The 24,914-nt window shown below is 35.2% G+C and overlaps 6 protein-coding genes across 15 annotated transcripts; 3 read left to right on the forward strand and 3 right to left on the reverse strand.

The window, feature by feature from the left end:
- The first annotated feature begins 1,534 nt into the window (after window positions 1-1,534).
- Window positions 1,535-5,205, forward strand: LOC116401603 (ribulose bisphosphate carboxylase/oxygenase activase, chloroplastic). Of its 8 annotated transcripts, none has more exons than XM_031887613.1 (14): window positions 1,535-1,921; window positions 2,146-2,453; window positions 2,531-2,636; window positions 2,726-2,811; window positions 2,934-3,406; window positions 3,521-3,802; window positions 3,900-3,953; window positions 4,042-4,092; window positions 4,181-4,261; window positions 4,353-4,403; window positions 4,493-4,543; window positions 4,620-4,673; window positions 4,767-4,823; window positions 4,911-5,205. In XM_031887613.1, exons 1-14 carry the CDS (start codon window positions 1,877-1,879, stop codon window positions 5,036-5,038), a joined length of 1,827 nt encoding a protein of 608 aa, XP_031743473.1. In that variant the 5' UTR covers window positions 1,535-1,876; the 3' UTR covers window positions 5,039-5,205. The 8 variants fall into 8 exon arrangements, with proteins under 8 accessions (XP_031743473.1, XP_031743472.1, XP_011656299.1 ...); XM_031887612.1 differs by having other exon boundaries at window positions 1,536-1,921; window positions 4,175-4,261; window positions 4,496-4,543; XM_011657997.2 differs by having other exon boundaries at window positions 1,538-1,921; window positions 4,045-4,092; window positions 4,350-4,403.
- On the reverse strand, window positions 5,112-8,181 carry LOC116404611 (pentatricopeptide repeat-containing protein At3g24000, mitochondrial-like). 2 transcript variants are annotated; one of them, XM_031887615.1, is made up of 2 exons: window positions 7,052-8,181; window positions 5,112-6,910 (listed from the first exon to the last, which is right to left on the reverse strand). In XM_031887615.1, the coding sequence occupies exons 1-2, from the start codon at window positions 7,278-7,280 to the stop codon at window positions 6,009-6,011; spliced, it is 1,131 nt and encodes a 376-aa protein (XP_031743475.1). In that variant the 5' UTR covers window positions 7,281-8,181; the 3' UTR covers window positions 5,112-6,008. The 2 variants fall into 2 exon arrangements, with proteins under 2 accessions (XP_031743475.1, XP_031743476.1); XM_031887616.1 differs by having other exon boundaries at window positions 5,112-6,520; window positions 6,713-8,181.
- A 6,859-nt stretch (window positions 8,182-15,040) lies between these two features.
- On the reverse strand, window positions 15,041-18,450 carry LOC116404544. 2 transcript variants are annotated; one of them, XM_031887227.1, is made up of 5 exons: window positions 18,087-18,450; window positions 17,224-17,380; window positions 16,190-16,222; window positions 15,939-16,033; window positions 15,041-15,672 (listed from the first exon to the last, which is right to left on the reverse strand). In XM_031887227.1, exons 2-5 carry the CDS (start codon window positions 17,357-17,359, stop codon window positions 15,436-15,438), a joined length of 501 nt encoding a protein of 166 aa, XP_031743087.1. In that variant the 5' UTR covers window positions 17,360-17,380; window positions 18,087-18,450; the 3' UTR covers window positions 15,041-15,435. The 2 variants fall into 2 exon arrangements, with proteins under 2 accessions (XP_031743087.1, XP_031743088.1); XM_031887228.1 differs by lacking the exon at window positions 16,190-16,222.
- A 165-nt stretch (window positions 18,451-18,615) lies between these two features.
- LOC116404542 (pentatricopeptide repeat-containing protein At5g59600-like) lies at window positions 18,616-20,493 on the forward strand. Its single transcript, XM_031887225.1, is given in 3 exon segments — window positions 18,616-19,387; window positions 19,389-19,649; window positions 19,651-20,493. Coding segments are annotated over 3 exon segments (1,644 nt in total). The 5' UTR covers window positions 18,616-18,652; the 3' UTR covers window positions 20,299-20,493.
- On the reverse strand, window positions 20,398-21,988 carry LOC116404543 (transcription factor PCL1-like). The gene has a single exon (XM_031887226.1). The coding sequence runs from the start codon at window positions 21,560-21,562 to the stop codon at window positions 20,669-20,671; it is 894 nt and encodes a 297-aa protein (XP_031743086.1). The 5' UTR covers window positions 21,563-21,988; the 3' UTR covers window positions 20,398-20,668.
- Window positions 21,989-23,500: 1,512 nt separating this feature from the next.
- LOC101205908 lies at window positions 23,501-24,390 on the forward strand. The gene is made up of 2 exons (XM_004143081.3): window positions 23,501-23,962; window positions 24,057-24,390. Exons 1-2 carry the CDS (start codon window positions 23,603-23,605, stop codon window positions 24,231-24,233), a joined length of 537 nt encoding a protein of 178 aa, XP_004143129.2. The 5' UTR covers window positions 23,501-23,602; the 3' UTR covers window positions 24,234-24,390.
- The last annotated feature ends 524 nt before the right edge of the window (window positions 24,391-24,914 follow it).

Genomic DNA, 24,914 nt, shown 5'->3' on the forward strand with positions numbered 1-24,914 from the left:
ATTATATTCCCATTTTCTTCTTTTATCTATATTTTTTTAGAATCAGTTACTTCATTATGGTGACAACCCAATCTATGCTAAACAAATTTGGGAAATATGATGCTTTTTTCCTTTCAAAATCTCCTGTCTGTATACATTCTAAATAATGCACTATATCCATCTCACTCATACTTATGCACTAATGCATTCCTATGACAAAATCAATGACTTTAAATACATTATTCTAAGGTTGGTAGATGCTGGTTTTTCTTTCTAACTTTTCAAATTTATAATAACAATAATAATTATTATTTTTATGATAGGTGGGGTTGGATGGTGAGTGAAACCTCTTGATTTCAAAGTTATAGTATAAATTCTATGTTAGTTGAACTTGGACTGGATTTAAAATTGTGCTGTATAATACATATATTTTCTGAGTAGTATATATTATTAGTTTTACAAGATATGGGATAAATGTTGATTATTGTTAAATTACGCTCACCTCGATTATTGTGAGGATTTTTGAGGTAGATAGTGAAGTGACATAGACAATTTTTCAAACTTACTGCCCAAATCATAAGACCTCATAATTCCTATGATCATGGTGGTGTATTGGCCGTTGGCGTCGGTGATCCAACAGGTATGTACAAAATTATGGGTCGATGATCAGCCTGAATTGTGGTTTCATTCCTCTCATGCCCCACTTTGTTGTACAAGTGGATGAAAGATTGTGATCATTCATTGCCACAACCATCGGTTCAAATGCCATATCGTAGCCTTTGGATTTTCCAAGTAATCTTCCTTCAGTTCATCCTCATTTCCTCATTTCTGTTGTTTGTTACTTATCTGTTGAGGGGGTCAAGAACTTAGCTGGGGTTCTTTGTTCTTACCCGTTTCTAGTTATTGAACTGTAATCTGTATGAAAACAAGAGCAAATTCTGCAGGAATTGAGAATTGCTTGGAGCAATTACTTTAGACTGCATGTCTGTCGTTTTAGGTGTATGGAAATGAATCCACAAAGGATTGTCCAAAAACACAACTCCCTGCAAAGTCGTAAAGAAATCCATCCTAGGAACACCAGTAAACTCACAATCAAGAGAAGACACTCATAATTTCAATTATGGGAAGTTCCAAAGAGTTCTCTGACACATTTTGAATGTGACTATTATAACCTTACAAGCATAGTGTAAAATACAGTTAAATTTTTATTACTAGTTAACAAAGTAATTAAATAAAATTCACATTTGAGCTAAATTAATTAAACAAACTCAAATAACTCATGTTTCCTTCGTACAACTGTTACTATTTTCTTCCTATGTGTTGGATGTTAATCCATTAGAAGTATCTCGAAGAGATAAGGCGTGATTGAATATGGCACATCAAAGTCTCCCGATTTCTGTTTTTGTATATTTGGGATTGGATAGAAAGCAAGTTTTTTGTTTTATTTTGCACGGATCGTTTTGGATACCTCTTGAATTATGCTTGGGTTTTACCTTCCTGGGTACGGGCCATACTGTATGGAATGGAGAAAGTTTGTGGTTTCAGTATTATGTAAAAAATATGAGAGCTCTGTTTTCGTTTGTCTTTCACATCCACTTTTTACGTGGTGCAGAGGGGGACTTAAATCCTAACCTCAACGGTCGCTTTAGATTAAGCAGATTTGAGAATCATGTTTTGTTAGTAATTTTACTGAATGGGTGCCTTAGTTTGCCACGTGTGTGGTTGTGAATACTAGCAAGTCTCTCAAGAGTTCATTGGACGCAGTGAAGAGGCTGAACAGCCAATTTCAGAAAGCTCAAGATGATTCACTCGATTGTTCATCTATTTTGAGAGGAGGGATGGTGCAAGGTTGCAACTAGAATTTTCACTGGTTCAGACCCTCCTTAATCCTTAATCCATGGCTGCCACGGTTTCAACCATTGGAGCTGTTAATAGAACAACGGTACTGTTTCTTCCTGCCTAATCTTTTGGGTAATTTGATGGAGAATACCAATATATTAAAATAATTTCATCTTTTCTATCTGGGTTTCATCATTCAATCTTGAAAGGTCATTTTATTTACAGCTTTAGGTGTAGCAAAGAATGGGGAATTTCATCTGTAATGTAATGACTTGTATAAGCTTGAAAATAAGAGAGCCTGACGATTCTAAAATTAACACTATGCAGCTAAACAACAGTAACTATGGAGGTTTAGTTCCAAACTCTGCGTTTTTGGGCAGCAGGTTAAAGGTCAGTTCTAGATTCACCACCTCAAAAATGGTGACTGGAAACTTCAAGATTGTTGCTGAGCAGGATGAGGAGAAGCAGACCGAGAAGGACAAATGGCGTGGCCTTGCTTTCGATACTTCTGATGACCAACAAGACATTACCAGAGGGAAGGGTTTGGCGGATCCTCTTTTCCAAGCTCCCATGGGGACAGGAACTCACAATGCTGTATTGAGTTCATATGAATACATTAGTGCTGGACTTCGAGAGTAAGTTTTAATATGGAACTCTGCAGTAGGTTTGAACATTTTTATGCTAGTGTACTTAAAGTGTGACAATGTTTCAGTTACAGCTACGACAATAATGTGGATGGGTTTTACATAGCTCCAGCTTTCATGGACAAACTTACGGTTCACATTGTTAAGAACTTCTTGACCCTCCCGAACATTAAGGTTAAAAATATGACGCGACAATTTGACAATAAGTTCTTGTTTGTCTTTCAGTGCTAACTTGCCAACCTTCTTGGATGCATTTATTTTAGGTTCCTCTCATTCTGGGTGTTTGGGGAGGTAAAGGTCAAGGAAAGTCTTTCCAGTGTGAACTTGTATTTGCTAAGATGGGAATCAAGTAAGTTAAAAACCATCTAGTTCTGAGGAAGTTGTTTGGAGGGTTTAAGTTCATCATACAGGCTTCTACGTCTCCCTGATATATTGTTGGTCTTAATTTTTTTAGTTATGATGAATTTTCAGCCCTATTATGATGAGTGCTGGGGAATTAGAAAGTGGGAATGCAGGAGAGCCAGCAAAATTGATCAGGCAAAGATACAGAGAGGCAGCTGATATCATCAAGAAAGGGAAAATGTGTTGTCTATTTATCAACGATCTTGATGCTGGAGCTGGAAGGCTTGGTGGGACTACCCAGTACACAGTGAATAACCAGATGGTAAATGCTACTCTTATGAACATTGCTGACAACCCAACCAATGTGCAGCTACCAGGCATGTATAACAAGGAAGAAAATCCCAGAGTTCCCATCATAGTAACTGGTAACGACTTCTCAACGTTATATGCACCTCTCATTCGTGATGGTCGGATGGATAAATTCTACTGGGCTCCAACTCGTGAAGATCGTATTGGTATTTGCACTGGAATATTTAGGACTGATGGCGTGCCTTTCGAGGATATTGTCAAACTTGTCGACACCTTCCCAGGACAGTCAATAGGTAAGTTGTATAATTTCTGTATAGGGATGTTCCAGTTGAGCTAATTAATTGTAAATGATCATCTCTTACAGACGTTTAGCATCTCTTATTATAAGTTATATAACTGTTTTGCAGACTTCTTTGGTGCTTTGAGAGCTCGAGTTTATGACGATGAAGTGAGAAAGTGGGCTGTAGGCGTTGGCGTTGAGCGCATTGGAAGAAATCTTGTTAACTCCAAGGAAAGTCCCCCAACTTTTGACCAACCGAAGATGACAATAGAAAAGCTTCTTGAATATGGCAACATGCTCGTCATGGAACAGGAGAATGTGAAGAGAGTTAAATTGGCTGACAAGTATCTGAACGAAGCTGCTCTTGGAGATGCAAACGAGGATGATGTTCAGTTTAAGACTTCTCAGGGTAAACAACTTTTACGTTCAAAGTCGTTTCTCCATAATTTGTTTTTTATAAAATTAATCTGTATTGATTGTTTTGTTTTTCTTTTACAATTTTAAAGAAGCTGCCCTCGATGTTGCAAATGAAGATGTTGTTCAGTCAGAAACTTCTGAAGGTAAGTAACTTTTAAATCCAAAGTTGTGTGTGGATCATTTGGTTTATGAAATTTAATCTAAACTTATCATTCTCTTTTCACTTTAAAGAAGTTGCTCTTGAAGATGCAAATGAGGATGTTGAGTCAGGAAGTTCGAACGGTAGTTAACTTTCACATTCAAATTCATGTCTTGATTATTTGTGTTCTTAAATTTAATCTCTTTTTTTTTTCCAATGCTAAAGAAACAGCTCTTGAAAACGCCATCGAAGAAACAGTTGAGGCTCTTATCGATACAAATGAGGATGTCGTTCAGTTAGAAACTTCTCATGGTAGGCAGCTTCTACATTTAAAATCATGTCTTGATCATTTGTTTTCTAAAATTTAGTTTACACTAATAATTCTTCCTTGCAATCTTAGAAGTCCCACTTGGAATTGCAAATGAGGATGCTGTTCAGTCAAAAACTTCTTATGGTAATTAACATTTACATCTAAAGTTGCTCCTTGATCATTTACATTAAGAAATTTGATCTAAGACAATAATTCATTTTTCAATTTTAAAGAAGTTGCTGTCGAAGATGCAACTGAGGATGTTGTTCAGTCGGAAATTTCTGGTAGGCAAATTTTACATTTGAAGACTATTTGTTATATGCAAGTCAAACCATTAATGGTCAGTTTTATAAAATTTAGAAGAACCGGCTCTTATGGGTGCAAATGAGGATGTCGTTCAGTCAGGAAGTTCTGGTAAGCAACTCTTACGTTCAAAGTAGTCTTTGATAATTTGTTTTTATTTTTTAAATAAAGCCTAATTAGGTTTTCTTTTTTTCATTTTTAAAGAAGCTGCTACTGTAGATGCAAATGAGGATGTTGTTGTACAGTCGGGAACTTCTTATGGTAGGGAAAGTTTTCAATTCTAGTCTGTCTATCATTTGTTTTTGGGATTTAATTCACATTAATCGTTCATTTTTTGCAATTTTAAAGAATCAATGGGGGAAGAGGAACGCAACAAGTTAATATCATTGTTCCTGAAGGCTGTGCAGATTCATCTACTAAAAACTATGTCCCAACAGCCAGATTCGACGACAAAAGCTTCCAGCATTGACTCTTAGGAATTTTCTACAGCTTTGCCTCCAGTAATGTAAATTGTTACTGTAATAAAACTTCATTAAAAGCTTAGTATCATTAAACGATAAACAAAATTGCTAGTCATTAACAATACCCAATGTATTTCCAATCAGTAACTTTTACAAACAGATTTCTAGCATTTACATCTAAACTGAATGAAGGAAGACCAAACTTAATCTTCCAGTGCAGGCAATTTCAGCTGTGTAACTTCCTGCATTTCTTGTTCAGCAATACTAATCTGGAGGAAGGAACAATTTTCTCTGGGAATTTTCAACAAGCTTCAGCTCCAAATGTTCCTTTCTCAGTTTGAGGAAATTCGAAGGGTGCTCTTTGAGGGCTATGCTCTTTTCAGTCATGACAGACATAAATACATCGCTGGTTCTCCCTCTAAATTACAAGCAATGAAGCAACTACGTATATTGATTGGTGTGGCACCTCTGTCATCGATGCATAATCTCCTAATCACTAATTTATCTATATCCTTGGAGAGGAAATTTTGAAATTTTGGTTCAATTATTTGTCTTCTCCTACTGATTTGTTTGGTCTTACCCAATTTCAAATCCCCCTTCTCACGCCCCATAACTTAAGAGTTTCTCCTGCAATAGCATAGCCTCATTTACTCGGTCCAAATGATGTACATAGAGCATCAAATTTGTGGTAAAGAGACCCAGATATGCAGTTGATCTACCACAAATAAGTTAGTTTTGAATAAATACAGAGCTAGGAATCATGTATTTGTCAAATTCTTCACCAGAAAAGGGACAAACCCAAGGATCACAAAGTAAGTATCAACCACAGGTATCGAATGAACCTCGTCCCAGAGAATAAACCCAAAGGATAATTATAAAATGATCTTTGAGGAAGTTTAGCTATGAACCCCATTAAAAGTGTTTATCTGTCAACCATTTGCCTTGTAGGATCATAATTTATCCTGAAAATTCCCCTTTAATGAAGTCACATCCAGCTGAAACCAGGTTCTTTCTTGACTCCTCTGTTGGACATTAGCCTCCTTATGCTAGCAGCATCATCCCAATAACCATCTCTCCCCAGCGCATTCGACAACATGATGTAAGTTGCTGGATCATATGGATATAGTTCCAAAAGCTTTTTCGCAGTACGAATGGCAATATCTTTATTTCCATGGATTAGGCAAGCACTCAACAAAGCTTTGTAAATTGAAATCCCTGGTTCTATCGGGATGCTTTCAATGAAAGCTTCAGCTTCATAAAGCTTTCCTGCTCGACCGAAAAGGTCAACCAAGGTAGCATAATGCTCCAGCTTTGGAGGTTCGACCAATTCACTATTTCTCATCAACTTGAAATATTCAAGTCCCTTGTCCAGCAAGCCAACATGACTACAAGCAGTGAGAACAGCAAGGAATGAGGTATTATCTGGTTTGATACACGTTCTTCTCATTTTCTCAAATAAGTCTATAGCCTCTTCACCACATCCATGGTAAGCACATCCTGAAAGCAATGAATTCCAGGATATTAAGTCGTGTTCATTCATCATCGAGAAGACCATTTTTGAATCCCTGATAGCACCAGATCTAGCATACATAGACACAAGACCATTTTGGACAGATAAATTTAGAGTATATCCAGTTTTATAAACTAGACCATGAATTTGCTTTCCTTCTTCTAGAGCTGAAGTCATACCTATAGCCTTAAAAATGCTTGTAAATGTGAAGAAGTCCACATCAAATTTTTCCCTCCTCATTTGAATGAAACATTCCAAAGCTTCCTCACCAATTCCCAAGTTCGTAAAACCAGCTATGACTGCATTCCACGAAATCTGGTCTGACATTCTAATGTTTGAGCAAACCTTCCTATAGTCTTCCAAGCTACCGCAACATTCTGAATATGCAGTAACAAGTGTAACAGCTATATAGTTATTACTCTCGTACCCTTCCGTTATTATGCGACAATGGATTTGCTTACATTTATCAAAATGACGAGGACATGAAAATGAACTTAGCAAGCTATTATAAGTCATACCATTTGGTTTAAGATTCAAATGCAGCATTTCTCTCATCAAAATCATTGCCTCATGAGGCAACTGATTCCGAGCATAACCAGAGATCATCGAAGTCCAAGTAAACACATTCTTGTTCAGCATTATATCGAACACTCTCCTCGAATCCTGAAGGTTGCAACACTTAGAGTACATATCAATTAATCCTGTACCCACAACAACATTAGACGAAAACCTTAGTTTCAAACTCATAGCATGAAGTTGACTTCCAAGATCTCCCTTTTGTAACTGAGAACAGCCCACAAGACCACCAGATAAACTGAAGGGGTGGGTTCAATCCCTTTCTTTAGCATCTCTAAAAACAAAGAAACTGCCATCAAAGGGTAGCCAGCTTGCAAATAACCAGTAACCAAAGAATTCCAAGTGACCACACTTGGACAACTCATTTCATCAAACACCTTGTGGGCATCCGAGATAGACCAACATTTACCATACATATCAACAAGAGCAGTAAAAATATAAGGATTGAGAGAGAAACCCAGCTTGATAATGGTTGAATGGACTTGAATTCCAAAGTCCAGAAGGGTGGATTTTGTGCAGATGGATATGGTTTTAGTGAGAATGGGAGGAGTAGGGGGAGACCCATGTCGCAGTAATTGAACAAGAAATTGGATGTCAACAACATTGTGTGTTTGAAGGAGGGGTTTGATGGAAACATCTTCAGAGTGAGTGTAATGACAAGAAATTAAAGGTCTGTGGTTAGAATTTAATATGGAAGAGGGCTTGAGAAGATGAACAGCGCTGTGAAAAGGACGAATGAAACAGTACATGGCCGCATGCTTCTTTAATCGAAGCTTTGGCTGTGGCAGGAGAGAGAGCCCAATCTCTCAAGATGAAGGCTTCACTGGGAGAAATTTTAGTTGTGTCATTTTCGTTTTACATAAAATTAATTTCCAAAACCCCAATTAATTCACCCGCTAACCCAATCCTTTTCATCCCACCACCTCTTCTTTCTCTCTAACCTTCGTCTTTCCACCTTCATACCAACCCTAAACACAACCAAATCGGTGACCGATCACCAGCAACCAAACCGTCGACCACGTGGGACTAGATGGATGAATGAAACTCGATATTTGAAATGAAGGATCATAAATTTTATATGGTAATAAACACACAAAAAATATTTAAAAATTATCTCGAGGTTTGGCTGATCCTATAAGACAAAAAAAGTTTAGTAATTTTCATATGATTTTTTTGTAATGTAAATATAAATTTAAAAATTGCATAAGAAAATAATACATTTTTAATGTTGTTGGAAGAGTGAAAATTTAAATCCCATTTTTTTCTAAATATTTATTAGATAGCAAATGATGGTTAGAAAAATATAAGTTAAGGTTTTATTTTAGTTAAGTTTTGTTCTTCTTTTTAAAAAATTATTTTTATGACATTATTGAAATTTTTAATAAAATTGATATATGGAGTATTAAAATTATCTTGTAACCTTTAATTTTGAAATAGTATAAAGTAAGTATATGCATAAGTAATGTAAATATGTGAATTTAAAAATTACATTAAAAAATGATTCATTTTTCATGGAATATTTTCGAGAGAGTGAAAGTTTGGATCATCGATTTTTTTTCTAAGATAACAAATGAGAGATAGGAAACAAAGCAGGTTTTTCTTTTATCTTAGATAAGTTTTCTTAAAACTATATTTCATTTAAGAAATCAAATTATATTCTTTTTAGAAAATCAAATTATATTCTTTTAGGAAATCATTGAAATTTAGGAAGAAAAATCAAATTATCTTCGTCCTAGGAAATCATCTTGAGAAGAAAATTATTCATATTTAGGAAGAAAATTCAAATTATCTTCATTTTAAAAAGTCATTTGAAGAAAAAAATTATTGATATTTGGAATAAAAATTATTTTATAAAAATAATTGGGGGCACAACCACTACAGAACCATAATTTAGTAAAAAGAAAGCATTATTTAATATATATTGTAATCTAACATTTCAAAATTAATATTAAAATACAAAAATCGAGAATGTGAAGGGGACACATGTCTCTGTCACGATCGCAACCTTTTAACCTCAGGACGAGCGATTGTGCGGCACTTGTTCGACCTAGTCAACAAGTTAGTCAATCAAAATTCGAAAAATCGCGGACAAACTCATGATACGATTCAACCTCCCGTCACGTTTTTTTTTTTTTAGAAAATGGTTTAGAAATAGTGAAAAAAAATAATTTCATTGAAATCGTTGTTAAAACAAGAATTGAAATCTGTCAATTGCAACGAAAAACTTAAATTGCAAATAGTGCAATAAGGCTTGGGTAGGGTTTCAACTACTATACCTCCCCTATAGTGCATTTTGAACTTTTTAAGCGCTCTAGTAGACTTGCATATGAAAAAATCGAAACATCACACTATATATTTATTACATGAAAAGGAAACTAACTAGCTAAACTAAACATAAGACATAAGGATAAGATAAATTTGGGGTATTTGAGCATATGACTATAGACAAACATCGCCCTAGACAAGTATGCTCGTTACTGTAACGCTCCAAAAATAAGACAATTTTTAAATTGGATTATCTTGGTTAAATTATTAATGATAGAAATATTTTGGAGTGAATTGAGTTTTGGTGAGAATTATATGTCTCGGGAGATTAGGATTAATTAAATATTTATGGAAAGAATATTTGAGTAATTGTTATATTTTGAAATTTAGTTATACTTTGATAAAAGTTGAATGATGTAGATAATTAAATTTGGTGAGATTTAAGGATATTGGTTGTTTAGGAAATGTTGAAATAATTATATTATCCCCATAATATAATTATTAAAGAGAAATAATTATATTACGAAGATAATATAATTATTAAAGAGAAATAATCGTAAATAATTAGTATTTTGAGGAAAAGAAAAATAATTATTTTGAAAAGATATTGTATTTTGAGAATTTAGAGGAGATAATTTGATTGCCTTATCAAAGAGAGAGAGAAATTAATTGGATTGGAAAGAGAAAAAGGAAAAGAGGAGTTATTTGGGGAAAATAGATAATATTATTATTGTATATATTTAATAGAGGTTCTCACGTGCCTTTACCATTCACATTTCCTCTCTACAAAGAATCCCTAGGAGCAGACGCCGTCGCCCCACTCCTCTAGCCTTCGTCGCGTGCAGCATTTCGGTGAGAGCGTCTCAGTTCGTCCCAAAGTCGAAGTGTCACGATCGCGTAGCCAACCATTCGATTCCCTCCAGCCGCGTCGACTTGTTGTTGCGTTTAGACCGTCGAACGACCTTTGTCTTCCTCCGTGCACTTCTCCTCCGTCGTCGATCGTCTCTCTTTGTACAGAAGTCCACGACGCTGATCGTTCCCCATCTCGACAGCCGCACATAACCCACGCAGCCGAGCCCCTCTTCAAGTTGCACGCGTCAGCCGCGTTTTAGACCCGAGCTGCTACAACCTTCACATAGTCGTTCCCCCCATCAAGTCGCACGTCTCCAAGCTGCGCGAGTGCAAGTGTTCGAGCCGGTTCCTTTTCGCGAGCCGTGCGCCCGAGTCGACTGCCTTTGTCGAGTCGTTCCCTGTTTTGAGACACTACTTGGTGAGAATTGCTTACTTTTGATTGGATATGGTACTTCCAGTATTTATCTATTTTGTCCCAACCAAGTTAAGTTGTGGATTTTAAGATGAGATATTTTGCTTGAACGTTTGGTAAATTTTAATTGGGAATTTGAGTTGTGAAATTCTCCGAACTAAGGTCGAATTGGATTTCAACCTCATTCGTTGGATTGGCTTATTGGAAAGTTTGACCGCAGCCATGATTAAATTTTGTGTAGCTAATATCTAGGTAAGAGATTTTTCTATTGGATCCCCATGTTAAAATTGCATGTATATTTTGTATCATGTATTAATGTAGTTAAGGGAAAACATGTATGATTGAGATGTTATGATAGATTGCTTACATTAAAATTACATGATACATTGTATTTGAGGTATGCTATGATTAAACATGATATGATAGAGTTATGTTTGACTAAGTTACAGTATTTATGATGTGACATATTTATATAGACTATAATATTATGTTAGGTTTATCGGGAGCAAAATGTTTAGACAGTACCTTCCTACAAGACTCTAACAGAAATTTAACAAATATTTAGCGGGAATAATAGTGGGTTCCTTATTGACTATAAATTATACTCATACTACAAGAAAAGTGGTCTACATCGTTATTTACAATCATAGAAGCGGGAGTCATGGAAAGTCATTCCATGATAGTTTTCTAAAACGGTTGCAATAAGTTTTTGCATGACAGAAAAATAAATGTCGTTAATTACTATTTTATGACAACAAATATCTGTCATATTTTATATTATGACATTTTTTAAATTTCAAGGATATGTCAATTGTGACATTTTTTTTAGAAATTAAATGTCATTGTTTTGCTATTGACGACATTTTTTTCCTGCAGGGCAATTGTGACAGTTTTTCTTATGAAAATGTCATTGTTTTAATATTGATGACAATTATTTTCAGTCAAATATAGTGCAATCATGACAGTTTTTCTGAAAATTTAAATGTCATTGTTTCGCTATTGACGACATATGTACGTTATAATACACTTTGTAATATTCATACATTTTCAATCAAGTTTTTACAATTTACAAGTACATAATAATTTCAGCCCTTAATCAAAACCATTGTAAAGAGCATAAAAATACATATAACAAGATTTTCTCAAAAGCATAAACGACCAACCGGTAAGCCTTCATCTTTGAAAATTTTCTTTGAAAGGAAACTCTTGAAGTTGTAGACTTTGAACCTCTGGGTTGGTTTAACTATCACTACTCTTATAGAAAATTTCAACATTGAGCCTTAACTATCACTACATGCATCAATAACACTACATGCATGACAAGGTTACAAAAGAGCTACCTTAGTATCACATATATAAGAATTATTTTTTAGTGTAATCTATCTCTTATAATGTTGGTGTTTCTATGAAAAAGATTTCCAATCTTGATGAAGTCACCCACCAAGATCTTGTTGTAAAAGTCACTCACCATAGGGTTGGTTTTGTGGCCTTGTTGCTATCATGTTAACTTTCTCATTTTGCTTTGCACTCAAAAATCATACTGTGGCAAGTATGTAACCTAACTAAGCTTGAAACAATCGAATGGGTTTGTTCTCCCTTATTCCATTCATCTATTAATGACATTGCTCTTATTATAAAAATAAAAATAAATAAATAAATAAGCTTTTGTCTTCATTGTTGTCTTTGAATTTTCAAAGTCTTGATTTTTTTTTTTTTGTAGCTTGGACAGTTTGGTTTGCTGTTTTTGGTTCCTCTATTTATTTCTTAGGCTCTTGTATTTTTTTTGTTCTATTGTTTCTTTGGGTGTTTTACTTATTTTGTCCCCTTTCAGAGATTCTATCATTGAACATTATTTTTCTTTCTTGTCACCAACCAATGAAAAGTTAGAAAAAATGAAAGAGCATGCATATGAATAAGAATTTTAAGTGTTACATGCATAAATTCATATTAACATGAGAACAGATGGTAAGTATAAATAAATTCAATCATATAGTAATATCTATCTATCTCTATATATATATGACCAAAGAGTTATATACAACATAAATTTTATTCTACAAGCATAGTCTACACTATCAGTCAAACCTTCCCAATCATGAAAATATGAAGAAAAACTACCTGTAAAATGTATTTCCAAATTTACATATTAAGGGTTGCAAGCCGATGAAAAAAGAAAAATAAAGTTTTGAAACTTTCCAATATAAGTCTAACAACATTCGATGGTCATGGAGTTCAATAACATAATAATGAAACTTATCCACTTTCTAAGAGGAGTAGGACCATTATTGCATACCGACTTCCAACACCAATAAAAAGAAATAGAATTCACAATTGCTTAAATTGATGGTTTATTAGAGCTTCCTATAAATCAAGATAAGTTCATTAGTAACATAAAGAGTTCATTTCTTCCTCATAGTGAAAATTCTTTGTCATAGTGAAAACGTTCATAACTTTTTTTAATCTTTCAATCATTAGTAAATTAAGAGTAACCAAATTACAATAATTTAGTAATGAGTTAGAAAAAAGTACTTGTGTTCAAGTTTATATATATAGTTTGTTTATGCTATAAATATCATGCCATTACGATAGAACTCAATAGCAACCATAAACAAAAGATCAATAGAAAAATCAAGTGTACTCAAATTCACTTGGAAAATTCATAGACAAACAAAAAGACCTTACACACCATCAAAGTTAAAATCTCACATTTCATTTTTCATTCTTTTTTCTCAAAGCTTCAGCCCATAGCCATGAAATCTCCCTTGACCTTGATTTCCTAATTAGAACAAACAAAAATCAATTAAAAATCAACCAAATGCTTCATTGAGGCATTTCATCAAACACATTGTAAGCTACCAAAATGTTCATCACATAGCCAACCATAAAGAAAAAATGTAGATTCAAATTAGAAAAATGAACGTAAACAACAATATTGAATATGATGGTAGACAAAACAAAAACATATCTTCTATAAAAGCAAAACTATGAGGATGTTTTTCATAAAAAGAACCATCAATATATCATATTGTGGGTAAAATAAAAGCATTTGAAGTTAATATATTATATAAATACAAAAAATAGAAATAATAGCTGAGATTCACCCGTGCAAGGGGTGTTGGGTGGTGCGTCGGCTGAAGGAGAGAAAGAGGGGGATTTCAGGCGAGTCATTGACGAAAAGTCTCGTTGTTTCCAGCGTGCGTGAGAGAAGGAGAGATGGTTACCGAAAGGGAGGAAAAATCCAAAAGGAGGGGCGACTCATGGATCTTCCACTAAGAAGAAGAAAAAAAGATGAAGAAGAGATGAAGAAGAAGAGAAGAGGAGGAGGAGGAGGTAGAGAAAGGGTTTTGGAGATGTTTTATTTTAATAAATAAATTGTTTAATGTTTTTAGAATTAGGAAAAAAATCTGATTTTAATAAACTTTGGATTTAAAATATATTTTATTTTAATAAATTAAATAAACTATTTTTGTATCTTTTATGACATCAAATAACTGTCCCGGAAAGTGAAATTCGAAAAATTTCGTCTTTTTCCGTCAAAAATACGGTTTTTTAGCTTTTGTGACAGTTTTTTCTTTTCTCCTTTTAATTTGGGATGTATACAACTGTCATAGTAGTAGTGTCACCATTTCTCTATATTTAGTTTTACCGGCTAAGTTGACGAATGACAAGAAGAGACCGTGGAAGAGACCGTGGTTCACCATAGAGGGACAATATATTATTTTATTCCGCATGTACTGTTTTCAGTATTCAATTTTCATAAGATTATTTCAAAACTCAAGTTTTCTCCTAGAAATTTCTTTTATTTTAAATAGGGCCCGGCCCGACTAGTATTTTACCTAATATTTATTTATTATTTTCTTCACACATTTTATTTACTATTGATTTTAAATGAATACTTGAAATGTTTTCATTTATTTTAAACAAAACTTTTATTTATTTTATTACATAGGGCTCGACTAGGTTTGAATATGAAAAAACCGAAACATCACACTATAGATTTATTACATGAAAAGGAAAGCAATTACGTAAACTAAACATAAGACATAAAGATAAGATAAGTCTGAGTATTTGAACATACAACCATAGGCAAATATCGCCCTGGACAAAGTATGCTCACTACACCCCAACCCCTTAATCCCTCGTATATATATGTTCATTTATTTGATATAAGTGGAAATATTTTTTACTCTAGGGTTTATGTATTGTGATATACACAAATTTTGATATGTTGGGATTTCAGACTATATAGAATTTATGTATACTTTATGTTTGTAATTAAATTGAAAAAACAGGTTCCTGAGGTAGCGTTGTTAGATTTAGAACAAGAATTAAGAACAAATTGTATTTAGTAAAAAGGAAGGCTAAGGATGAAATTTAAACAAATTTCTAGGTCTAAGGAAGGTTAACAAGGCAATGAAGAAACTTTTGATCAAGAGTAAAATGTAGATCCAATTTTTTTTTGTTCTTACTGTAATGTTATGGACTAAAAAATAGAATTTCAAATATGTTACACAACAAAATGATACCTACAACCAGAAAGTTCATACTCATTTTAACACCTCTATGAGCAGTAGCAGCATTAAAAGAGAGTTTATGGCCAAACATTTGCCAATTTCAACCAAATTATATGAGATTCCAATGGCATCATAGGAGAATTGGAAAAGGCCATATATACTTTGTCGAGAGTTACCTCCTCCCAGGTCCACTAAGATGAGCTTTCAGAATCAGACCCAATTTAATGTTCTCTTGACAGAAAAATATGGTTGAAAGGCAGCCATTCTGCATTGCATTTCCATGCTACAACCCCAATTCCCTCTTCAACTTCAAAAGTGTGGCTTCTATCTCGTCGATATCATCCTCGATACTACTTCCCTTGCTGGTTTGACTTCGACCATCGTTTCTCATGCTATCAGCATTGGAAGTTCTAAAAGAATCTGTCTTATCTGATGCTTTGTTGTTATTTGATTCAGCTTCTGAATCATCGATTATGTTGAGTTCTTTCTCAAGAAATTCCACAAATTCCTCTCCAATTTCCTGAAATACGTAAATACACATTTAAACAACTCATGCAAAGGCTTCATTTTGCAATTCAAAATTCAGACCGAATGATCCCTTTCTACAATTAAATAGACTAAAATGAACATTCCAAAGTAAAATTATCAATATAAACCAAAGTAGACATTTTGAAAGTGCGACAAACAAAGTGAACCACAGCCAAGAGTACAGGAACCGAGTATCTAAATGATTAAACCCATTCTTTTGATATGTTATTTAAATTTCTAACTAAATCAATGTCTCACCCCCAGTTCTTCCCAAAGGCTCTTCGGCGTCCCTTGTGAAGAAACACTGGCCTCCCAATTTCGAAATTCCTCTTGAAGATCCTTAAAGAAGTCCCCTGTTAAGAAAAAAAAAAAAACAGCTTTTAGCTACAAATTCCAACTTATTTTACAAGCAATACAAAGGAGAAAATAAAAGATGTTTAGCCAGTTCTTAAATCAAGCAGATTGATAACTAGCGTCTGCATTAATCATGTCAGAGAGAACAAATCTACCTACTGCTATTTGAACATCCTTGAAAAAATTACCTGCAGCATAACGGAAGCGGTCTTAAATAGAAGAAATGAACAAGACTAAAAGAGAGATCAACAACAGAAAAATGGGACTAAATCCATTCAATAGATTAACATGCTCAAGGAAGAGCTTTCCATAGTGTATTCCGTAGAAAAGGAAGCTTTGATAAAGGTAACTGAGAATTCTAAAATCTTGTGAAAGAGTGTAGAAACTAAAAAGTATCATCCAAATTAGTAATGAGCAGAATAGATGAATAGCATTTTGTTAAGTTGAATTTCACATTAACGAAGAAATTAAAAAATTTCACCCAGCAAGCAAAATTTTATGCACAAATACTTCAAGATAAAATTTGGTGCACAAATACGCCCCAATTCAAGATCTTTTCTAGTTACACAAGAAACAAGCGTTCCACCTATACTCAGCGCCCAAGAATTAAAATGATCGGCTGGTTAGTATTTTAGAGACAGTCTGAAACTACAAGCTTAGTCACAATCAGTACAATAGCCTTCCAAAGAAGAGAAAGCAAACTTGAAGTGAGTGGTCTTTTTTTTTCTCATAATATTTTAAAAGCATACTTTAAAATGAAGTCGGAACATGAATTGTTTTTTAAAAAATACATTTAATGTTAGTAAATTTTAACTTTTTAATTAATAACAAAGAACACCCCCTTTAATTTAATAATTGAAAAAAGCCCATGGCTAAGGGTTTTACAAAGGTGTGAGCCTTCTTCTGTGTGTCTGGCCTTTCAATGTGAGGCACTGACCTGCACCGTAGCGCCTGGAAGGACTATTTAAAACACCGTGCCAGCTCTAAAGCTCTCACCTTATAGACACCATTTTAGGAACTTTTTTCATTCTTTAGTCACTTATTTACAGACAATAAATATGGTCTAGCAAGTAGAGAAGAATTTAATCGGAAAACTCCAGAGTTCAGACAACAATATGCTCTACCATACATAAAAACGATCATTACAGAAATGATAAAAGTGAATAGCAAAAGAGCCTAAAGAGATTACCTAGTCCGTAAAATGTTTCTTCATCTTGGCTACGTTGGGCAGATGAATATGAAAAATCAGATCCATGATTCCCATAATCATATTTCCTTCGAGATTCAGAATTCAGCAATGTGTTGTATGCATGTTTAATACGCATAAATTTCTCCTGTGCATTAGGCTACAAAATTAACCAAAAAACAAAGAGATTGGTTAATGAACATTTCACCCAATTTCAGGTAAAACATTAAAAAGCAACCTCAAAATAATTACTAAAAGAACTCATCAGATAGAGATGTCTGTCAAAGCTAAAACATCCACTACATTAAATATATATATATAACAGAAGCATAACCCGACTAGACTAGACGTGCGAGCTTGGAATCTGTACCACCGAGTCTGTCTTCCTTCCAAGTTAAATGGGTACTTTTATAGACTTTATTAATTAGTCTCTTCGTGGACCAATTTCCATCTTTTGGAAACAATAGAAAATTTGAAGTTGCACTCGTTTTAAGATAACAAGCATGGAGGAAAAAGAACCGAGTTACGACCATACTTGAACAGATATGTTCTACAGGTTGTACAACAGTATCTTTAAGTTCTAAAATAACAAGAACTGAGTTCGCTAAATGCGAGGTAAAAAAAATCATTGAATCATCTTAGTTAATTAGACTTTCCCCACAAACTAAAGATAGTAGATCAGATTCCACAACTTATTGATCATTTTTTTAAAAAACAGAAATCCCTATCTCAGTAGCTTGAAACTTTCTCCTGCAATTCCCTACGTAGATTAGTTTATCAAGAAACTTAACTTCCAAACTCCAACCAGATTACAAAAGAGACCCAGAAAAGCAAATTAAGAAATAGGGCAGAAATTCCCCGATTACCTCTTTATTAACATCGGGATGATACTTCAGAGCCAGTTTCCGATAAGCCCTTTTGATTTCATTTGGAGTTGCGGTTGGAGAAACACCAAGCACTTCGTACGGTGACTCTCTCCGACTCGCTTTCACAAGCGTCACAAAGCTCTTCCTACGATACGTCAAGTAAACTTGATTCAAAGCTCTGAGGTGCCAACAGCGGGTAACTGAAGAACCGGCGATTGGATATTGAAGATTTTAGTTGATTTCGACAAAAGAAAATATAAGGATAAGAAACAGATCTTGAAATGGCGTCAGAGATAATGTAAGGGAAATTTTGCGGTATAGCCAATTCGAGCATGTTCGAGAACTAATCGGCGACTCAATTCTCTCTCTCGGTTTGTTTCTCTTCTCATTTTACTTTGAGGTTCCTATTGAGGCATTTGGCTTTCGGATTTGGTTTTGTCTTTCTTTCTCTTCATGCGATGCCGTGTCACTTTTTTGCGTTGGATTAAATAGTTTTTCTATACAAAATTACTCATTTACCGTAACTTCATAAATCCCACTTCTTCTTCTTCCACCGGGAATTTGGGATGCTCTCTCTTACCGGCGGCGCTGTATTTCTTCGAGCTCCAAACAGATTTCCGGCCATCCTTCGTGGGTTTTGTTCCTCGTCCGATGGATATATTGAACTCATCGAGACGTGTGGACGCAATCGAGATTTGAACTTCGGGAGGTCACTTCATGCTCGATTGATCATCGATGGATCAGCCCGTTTGACACATTTTGCTGCGAAGTTCATAGCCTTCTACGCCGCATGTGGCAAAATCAAGGATGCACGGATATTGTTCGACAAAATTCCCCGAACAAATCCTCGCCGGTGGATTGTTTTGATTGGGGCTTATTCTCGTTGTGGGTATTACCCAGAAGCTTTGAGTGTATTTTGTGAGCTGCAGAGAGGAGGATTAAGACCTAGCGAGTACATCATTCCCAGTGTCTTGAAAGCTTGTGGTCATCTCTCCGAGAAAACTACTGGGAGAAAACTCCATACCTTAATCCTCAAAAACTCCCTTGAATCTGATGCTTATGTCTGCAGTGCGTTGATAGATATGTATGCGAAAAGTGGAGAGGTTGAGAAAGCTCGGCGAGTGTTTGAATCAATGGCTGGGAAGGATTTGGTGGCATTGAATGCGATGGTTTCAGGGTATGCCCACCATGGATTAGCTGAGGAAGCTTTGAATCTGGTGGAGGAGATGCAAGTATTGGGTATAAAACCCAACCTGGTGACTTGGAACACTTTGGTTACAGGTTTTTCTCAGATTGGTGAGGAAGAAAATGGTTCGTGAGCTTTTCAAAGAGATGGAAGCCAATGGGATAGAACCAGATGTAGTATCTTGGACATCTGTGATATCTGGGTTTGTACAAAACTTTAGAAATGAGGAGGCTTTTGATACATTTAGAAGGATGTTGAATGCTGGGTTTCATCCAACTTCTGCTACAATCAGTAGTCTCTTGCCTGCTTGTGCATCGGTTGGAAACGGGCGATGCGGGAAGGAAATCCATGGACATTCTCTGGCTCTTGGAGTTGAAAAAGGATGTGTATGTGAGGACTGCATTGGTTGATATGTATGCAAAATGTGGATATTTTTATGAAGCAAAGATATTATTTTGGAGGATGTCTGAAAGGAATTCAGCTACTTGGAACTCCATGATTTTTGGGTATGCAAATCATGGATATTGCAATGAAGCAATAGAGCTTTTCCATCAAATGAAGGACGATGATGAGAAGAAACTTGATCATCTAACATTTACAGCAATTCTTACTGCTTGTGCTCATGCTGGGCTGGTTGATTTGGGAAGAAGTTTGTTCCAGTTGATGCAAAGTAAATATGGTATTGTTCCTAGAGTCGAGCATTATGCCTGTATGGTTGACGTGTTCGGTCGAGCAGGGAAGTTGGCCGAGGCTTATGATTTGATCAAGACAATGCCAGTCAAGCCTGATTTATACGTATGGGGAGCTTTGTTAGGTGCTTGTAGGAAGCATGGAGAAATAGAACTAGCTGAGGAAGCAGCCAAACATTTATCAGAATTGGAACCTGGAAGTGTTGGGAACAGTTTGTTATTGTCTGATATATATGCTAATGCAGGGAGTTGGGGACATGTTGTGAAGCTGAAGAAGATGATGAAGAAGAGAAAGATGAAGAAATTTCCTGGGTGCAGTTGGATAGAGACAGCTTAGCAAAACCTTTCTTCAAAACAACAAAGATGAAAAAAAAATATCTATAATGGCTGCAAGCTGCCAAGTTCTTCCAGTTGTTTCAGGGGGTTGTCAAAATGATTCTCTCAACAGAATTTCATTCATTAGAGATAACCCAATAAACAAAATCTAATGTACTCAAAATTTTCATTCAAGATTCTAATTACTAATGCTTCACTTTGTAATTCCAGCCAAAAAGATAGAGAGAAAGAGAAAAGGAGAGAGTTAAAAGAATGCTCCATTCAAGATCCAGATGAAATCTTCTCTAACTTCATTTATCATTTCGAGTTTTGGATTAAGAACACAATAAAAGGCCAAATCCAAATCGAACCCTACTTGTCAGTTGTCAATTCTATAAATCATGCTGCCCTTTCGTGCTACACGAATGAGTAGGTACATTGGTTAGGTTAACCATTGGCATGGCGGTTTGACTAAGACCATGGCCGTGAGCTCCCATACCATAAAACATCATAGGCATCATCGGAGATGGCATATAAGTCACTGGAAAAGTAGCCGGAAAATAGTCGTTTCCGTGTGAATCGGCGGCACCGGGAGAAGAATCGTGAGCATTCTGCGTTACGGGCATCGGAACAAGAGCTTCATCAGTTGTTGAAGAAATCTGCGTCCTCTTCAAGTAAAGTCGATACTTCTGAAGATGACTAGCAACATTTTCACGAGTCAATCCCTCCACATTCATCATTTGCATAATAGCTTTGGGAGCTGCGTCTTTAAGCCCTAGGTGAGAAACCACATCCACGAACCGTTTGTGTAATTGTGGAGTCCACGCGAGCCTAGGTCGCTTCAAGGTTCGAGCCAATGCTGCATCCTCAATCAAACTCTCCGCTCGAGGTGCTAAATTCGTCTCCTCAACACAATCAACCCTCCTCAATTTCCGCGAATCAGATCCCAAATCATCTGGATTTATCCCCTCGTCTGATTCAACCATCACAACGTCTTCCCTCCGCGTCTGATCGTACTTAAACTCAAAACTCCTGTATCCTTCTGACTGTCCATCACGAATATTCAATATCGTCATCTTCGATGCCGAATTAACATCTAATATACTCCGATGAGGTTCCATCAAAATCCTAAACGCGGAAGCGAGTTCCTGCGATATTAACGATTGAGAAAGAGGGGTTAATTTCTCAACATCCGGCAGCCCATCCTCCCATAGAAGAACTCTTTCATCCTCATTTCTACAACCATTACCACCGCCGAATTGGAATTCCCTCTTCTTCTTCTCCATAAGAAATTGATTCTTGTTCTTCGATTCCTCAACCAAATCGAGTGTTATTAGAGTAGCTTATTGGAATCTTGGATTCAAAAAGTAAGGTTGGTTCGATCCGTGGTAAGATTTTTCGTTTCGAAGAATGTGTTTGGAAGATCAGAGAAAACGGGAACAATGTCTCATAGGAAGGAGAAGGTTGGGAATCGGGAATCGGGACTAGGGACTCGGATAGTGGCAATTCGGCAAGATATTTTTGGTACGCTGAAATATCGCTCTCTTTTCATTATCTAAGTCTACTTGCTAGAATTTAGTACTACACTGTACTCGCTACCAGTGGTAGAGACGTGGTCTTAGTGGATCCTAGCCGTTCCTGATTCCGTGTTAAGAGATTACAATGGGAGGTGATCGCCTGATCAACTGACACCTGGAGCTGGCACTTTATGTTCTGCCTTTGCATTGGTTGAGGAGCATGCTCAACTATATTTTCAAGGCTATTATGGTCATTTTCTTCAAACGTTATTGGGTCGTCACTATTTTTTGGAAACTGGCCCAATTCGGCATCATTCATATCGGGCCACTACCAAACCTTTTCGCTCTTTGATGGATGCCAAATTGACCGGGAAGATGACTCACATCTGCTGGGTGGACAATTAAATCCGAGTATCTTGTTCTAATCCTCCCACATGACGCGAGGAACTCAATATCATCCAATGCATTCTTATCAACATAATCATATTCAATCATCTTCCAAATCTTAGTACCTCTTTGATACGCAAATAAAACATAAAGATTCATATTCAATGGCCGCAACACACACACACCACTCTTGTACTCCGATTTCATCATAATCTATCTCAATTAAAACAATTAACATTTTTCAATATCAATTTTAATCAACCCCAACCATACTTTTTTTGGATTATAATTCATTATTTTGGATTATAATATTTTCTGGACCTTCCATTTTAATCTTTATATTTTCCATTATTGTAAATAAATCTTACAACTAAAATTAGTCATTTACACAACTTCAGACCATGCAAACCAAAATGTTAGTTTAACCACAGCTTGAATTATTATTATTATTTTATTATTATAAATCCTTTTTAAATTTAAGTTTTTTAAAAAATATAACAAAAACGCAAAAAAATTTACATACAACAATTTTAAAACAAGTTAAAAACTCACACAACAAAAATAAGACACTCGTATAATATAATCTAAAATATCATTTAGATATTGATTCACATTGTTTATCTAAACAATCGTTTGAGTCTATCATTATCTAACTGAAATAGACAATGATAGTGGTCTATCTCTATCTATCTTGGATAAACAATTAATTATTTAGATATTGGTACAAGATAGATATTGTACAAAATCTAAATGATCTTGGTAGGTATTGGTATTAGTAAACAATCGTTTATATCTTGGTGACGATCTTTAAGATCTATCACTTATTTATTTGGAATATAAATAATAGTGATCATTTAGATTTTGGTATGCATTGAAAAAAAAATGAGAGATAATGAAGAAGGAATAAATTCTGGAGGAAGAGAACAAGAAACCGCGAATAAGAAAAGTGAGAATATAAAGGAATGGTAACGATATGAAGATGTACAATAATTCAATACTCCATGTGTAAATGATAGGTGGATTCTATGTTAGATATAACAAAATGAGTTAAATTAGTTATAAATATGGTAAAAAAAAAAAGGAAAATTATTTAGCAACATTTGTAAAAGTAGAAAAAATAAAACTTAGGAGGATAGAGTCATCGTAACCATTCTTTTTTATAGCCCTATAATATAAGTAATTACTTTTCATATCTGTCATGTAATTTTTCTTTATTAAAATTGGACTATAATTTTCTATGACAAATTAAAATTTTGTTTTATTTTGTTTTTTTAATTTTATTGTTTAAAACAATGTTCGAAATTTGGAAGGGAAGAGATTGAGAAGGCTTTATAGAGCCTTCACGACGACGAAACGACGTCGTGGATCTGGACAGCGAGGATGCGTTTGCTACTGAATCAGTGAGAGAGAAAGGTAAAGCGGATGAGCCATGGCTTCCACTACATTCATTTCTCTATCTCTACCAATTTCCCTCTCCTCTTCCAACCTTCTTCCTACTCTCCGTTCTTCCTCATCCCCCCGTTCCCTTTCTCCACCGCTCTCTTTTCCCGCCCAACACTTCCCCTTCTCAATCCTCTCCGCCAAAATCGTCAAAAACAACTCTCAATTTCGAGGATCCATGCCGCCACATCTCAACAAACTTTACCCTCAGATTCCGCCGCACTGCTGGCCGCCGAGAAATCGCAGGAGATAGTAGGATCCACCAATGACGACGGCGTCTCCACGATAATCTCTGTTCTTCTCTTTACTGCTTTCATCGGTCTTTCTATTCTCACAATCGGGGTAAAATCATTTCGATTGAATATCATCCCTTTGGTTGGGGCTTTTCTTTTCTTTTCTTTTACACATCCGGTTGTTGTGTGTCTCTTGGTTTCAGGTGATCTACATTGGTGTGACGGATTTCTTGCAGAAAAGAGAGAAGGAGAAGTTTGAGAAAGAGGAAGCGGGGAAGAAGAAGAAGAGTGGGAAAAAGAAGAAAGTTAGAGCTAGAGGTGGACCGAGAGGATTTGGACAGAAGGTTGAAGGAGAAGAAGAAGAAGATGATGAAAATTGAAGCAAATTCTGGAAATTCTGCTATTTGGTACTGTCTAATTTACGTATAAATTTAGATGAATTTTGCTTCTCGATCATGAATTTTGGGTTCTTTTATTGTTAGCTGAAATGTTTTAATGATTCCGTTTAGTGAAATTAAATTTAGTTCAATTTGTTTATCTTATCTGTTTACCTTAGCAAATATTTTGGACGATTTTGCTATTTTCACATAATTAAAGTTGGAGATTCAATCTTATCCCTAAGCAATTGAGAAAAATAAAATCTATGATTAGTCTCAACACAAATTAAACTCTTTGGTCATCAAATTAGTCCTGGCTAGCCAAATTAATCGTGGGAAGATTCTCCAAAAAAGAAATCCTCGAAGTTGAATGGGTTTGACCACTTTAATGGCTAGTTGGATGAAAATTGTTATTTGACATAATCATCTCAGATACAGCTTCTCATAAGATAATTATTTTTTAAAACAAAACAATCAACATACAAATGAATTCTTGAATTCTAACCTTTAAATCCTATGGGTTGGCTTTTCATTTTATCTCACAATAATTTGTAGTTAAACCGAATCATACAATAGTCATATTGAAAAAAAAAACTTGTTAAAATTAAGTAATTGTGTATGCCTAATCCTATGTTATTGCTTCCGAATAATCATACGGTGAATACGCGAATCTTATCAATTTTT

Source organism: Cucumis sativus, chromosome 6, assembly GCF_000004075.3.
Source record: "Cucumis sativus cultivar 9930 chromosome 6, Cucumber_9930_V3, whole genome shotgun sequence".
Classification (NCBI taxonomy): domain Eukaryota; kingdom Viridiplantae; phylum Streptophyta; class Magnoliopsida; order Cucurbitales; family Cucurbitaceae; genus Cucumis; species Cucumis sativus.

Bases quoted from the DNA above. Each gene is read 5' to 3' on its own strand.
- LOC116401603 (XM_031887610.1), top strand. From the start codon at position 1,877: ATGGCTGCCACGGTTTCAACCATTGGAGCTGTTAATAGAACAACG. The intron at 3,803-3,899 runs GTAAACAACTTT...ACAATTTTAAAG, and splicing joins TCAGTTTAAGACTTCTCAGG to AAGCTGCCCTCGATGTTGCA. The intron at 4,674-4,766 runs GTAAGCAACTCT...TCATTTTTAAAG, and splicing joins CGTTCAGTCAGGAAGTTCTG to AAGCTGCTACTGTAGATGCA.
- LOC101205908 (XM_004143081.3), top strand. From the start codon at position 23,603: ATGAGCCATGGCTTCCACTACATTCATTTCTCTATCTCTACCAATTTC. The intron at 23,963-24,056 runs GTAAAATCATTT...TCTTGGTTTCAG, and splicing joins TTTCTATTCTCACAATCGGG to GTGATCTACATTGGTGTGAC.
- LOC116404611 (XM_031887615.1), bottom strand. From the start codon at position 7,280: ATGAGTTTGAAACTAAGGTTTTCGTCTAATGTTGTTGTGGGTACAGGA. The intron at 6,911-7,051 runs GTATGACTTATA...CTGCATATTCAG, and splicing joins TTTGAATCTTAAACCAAATG to AATGTTGCGGTAGCTTGGAA.
- LOC116404544 (XM_031887227.1), bottom strand. From the start codon at position 17,359: ATGCGTATTAAACATGCATACAACACATTGCTGAATTCTGAATCTCGA. The intron at 16,223-17,223 runs GTAATCTCTTTA...GTTATGCTGCAG, and splicing joins AGAAACATTTTACGGACTAG to GTAATTTTTTCAAGGATGTT. The intron at 15,673-15,938 runs GTGAGACATTGA...TACGTATTTCAG, and splicing joins GCCTTTGGGAAGAACTGGGG to GAAATTGGAGAGGAATTTGT.
- LOC116404543 (XM_031887226.1), bottom strand. From the start codon at position 21,562: ATGGAGAAGAAGAAGAGGGAATTCCAATTCGGCGGTGGTAATGGTTGT.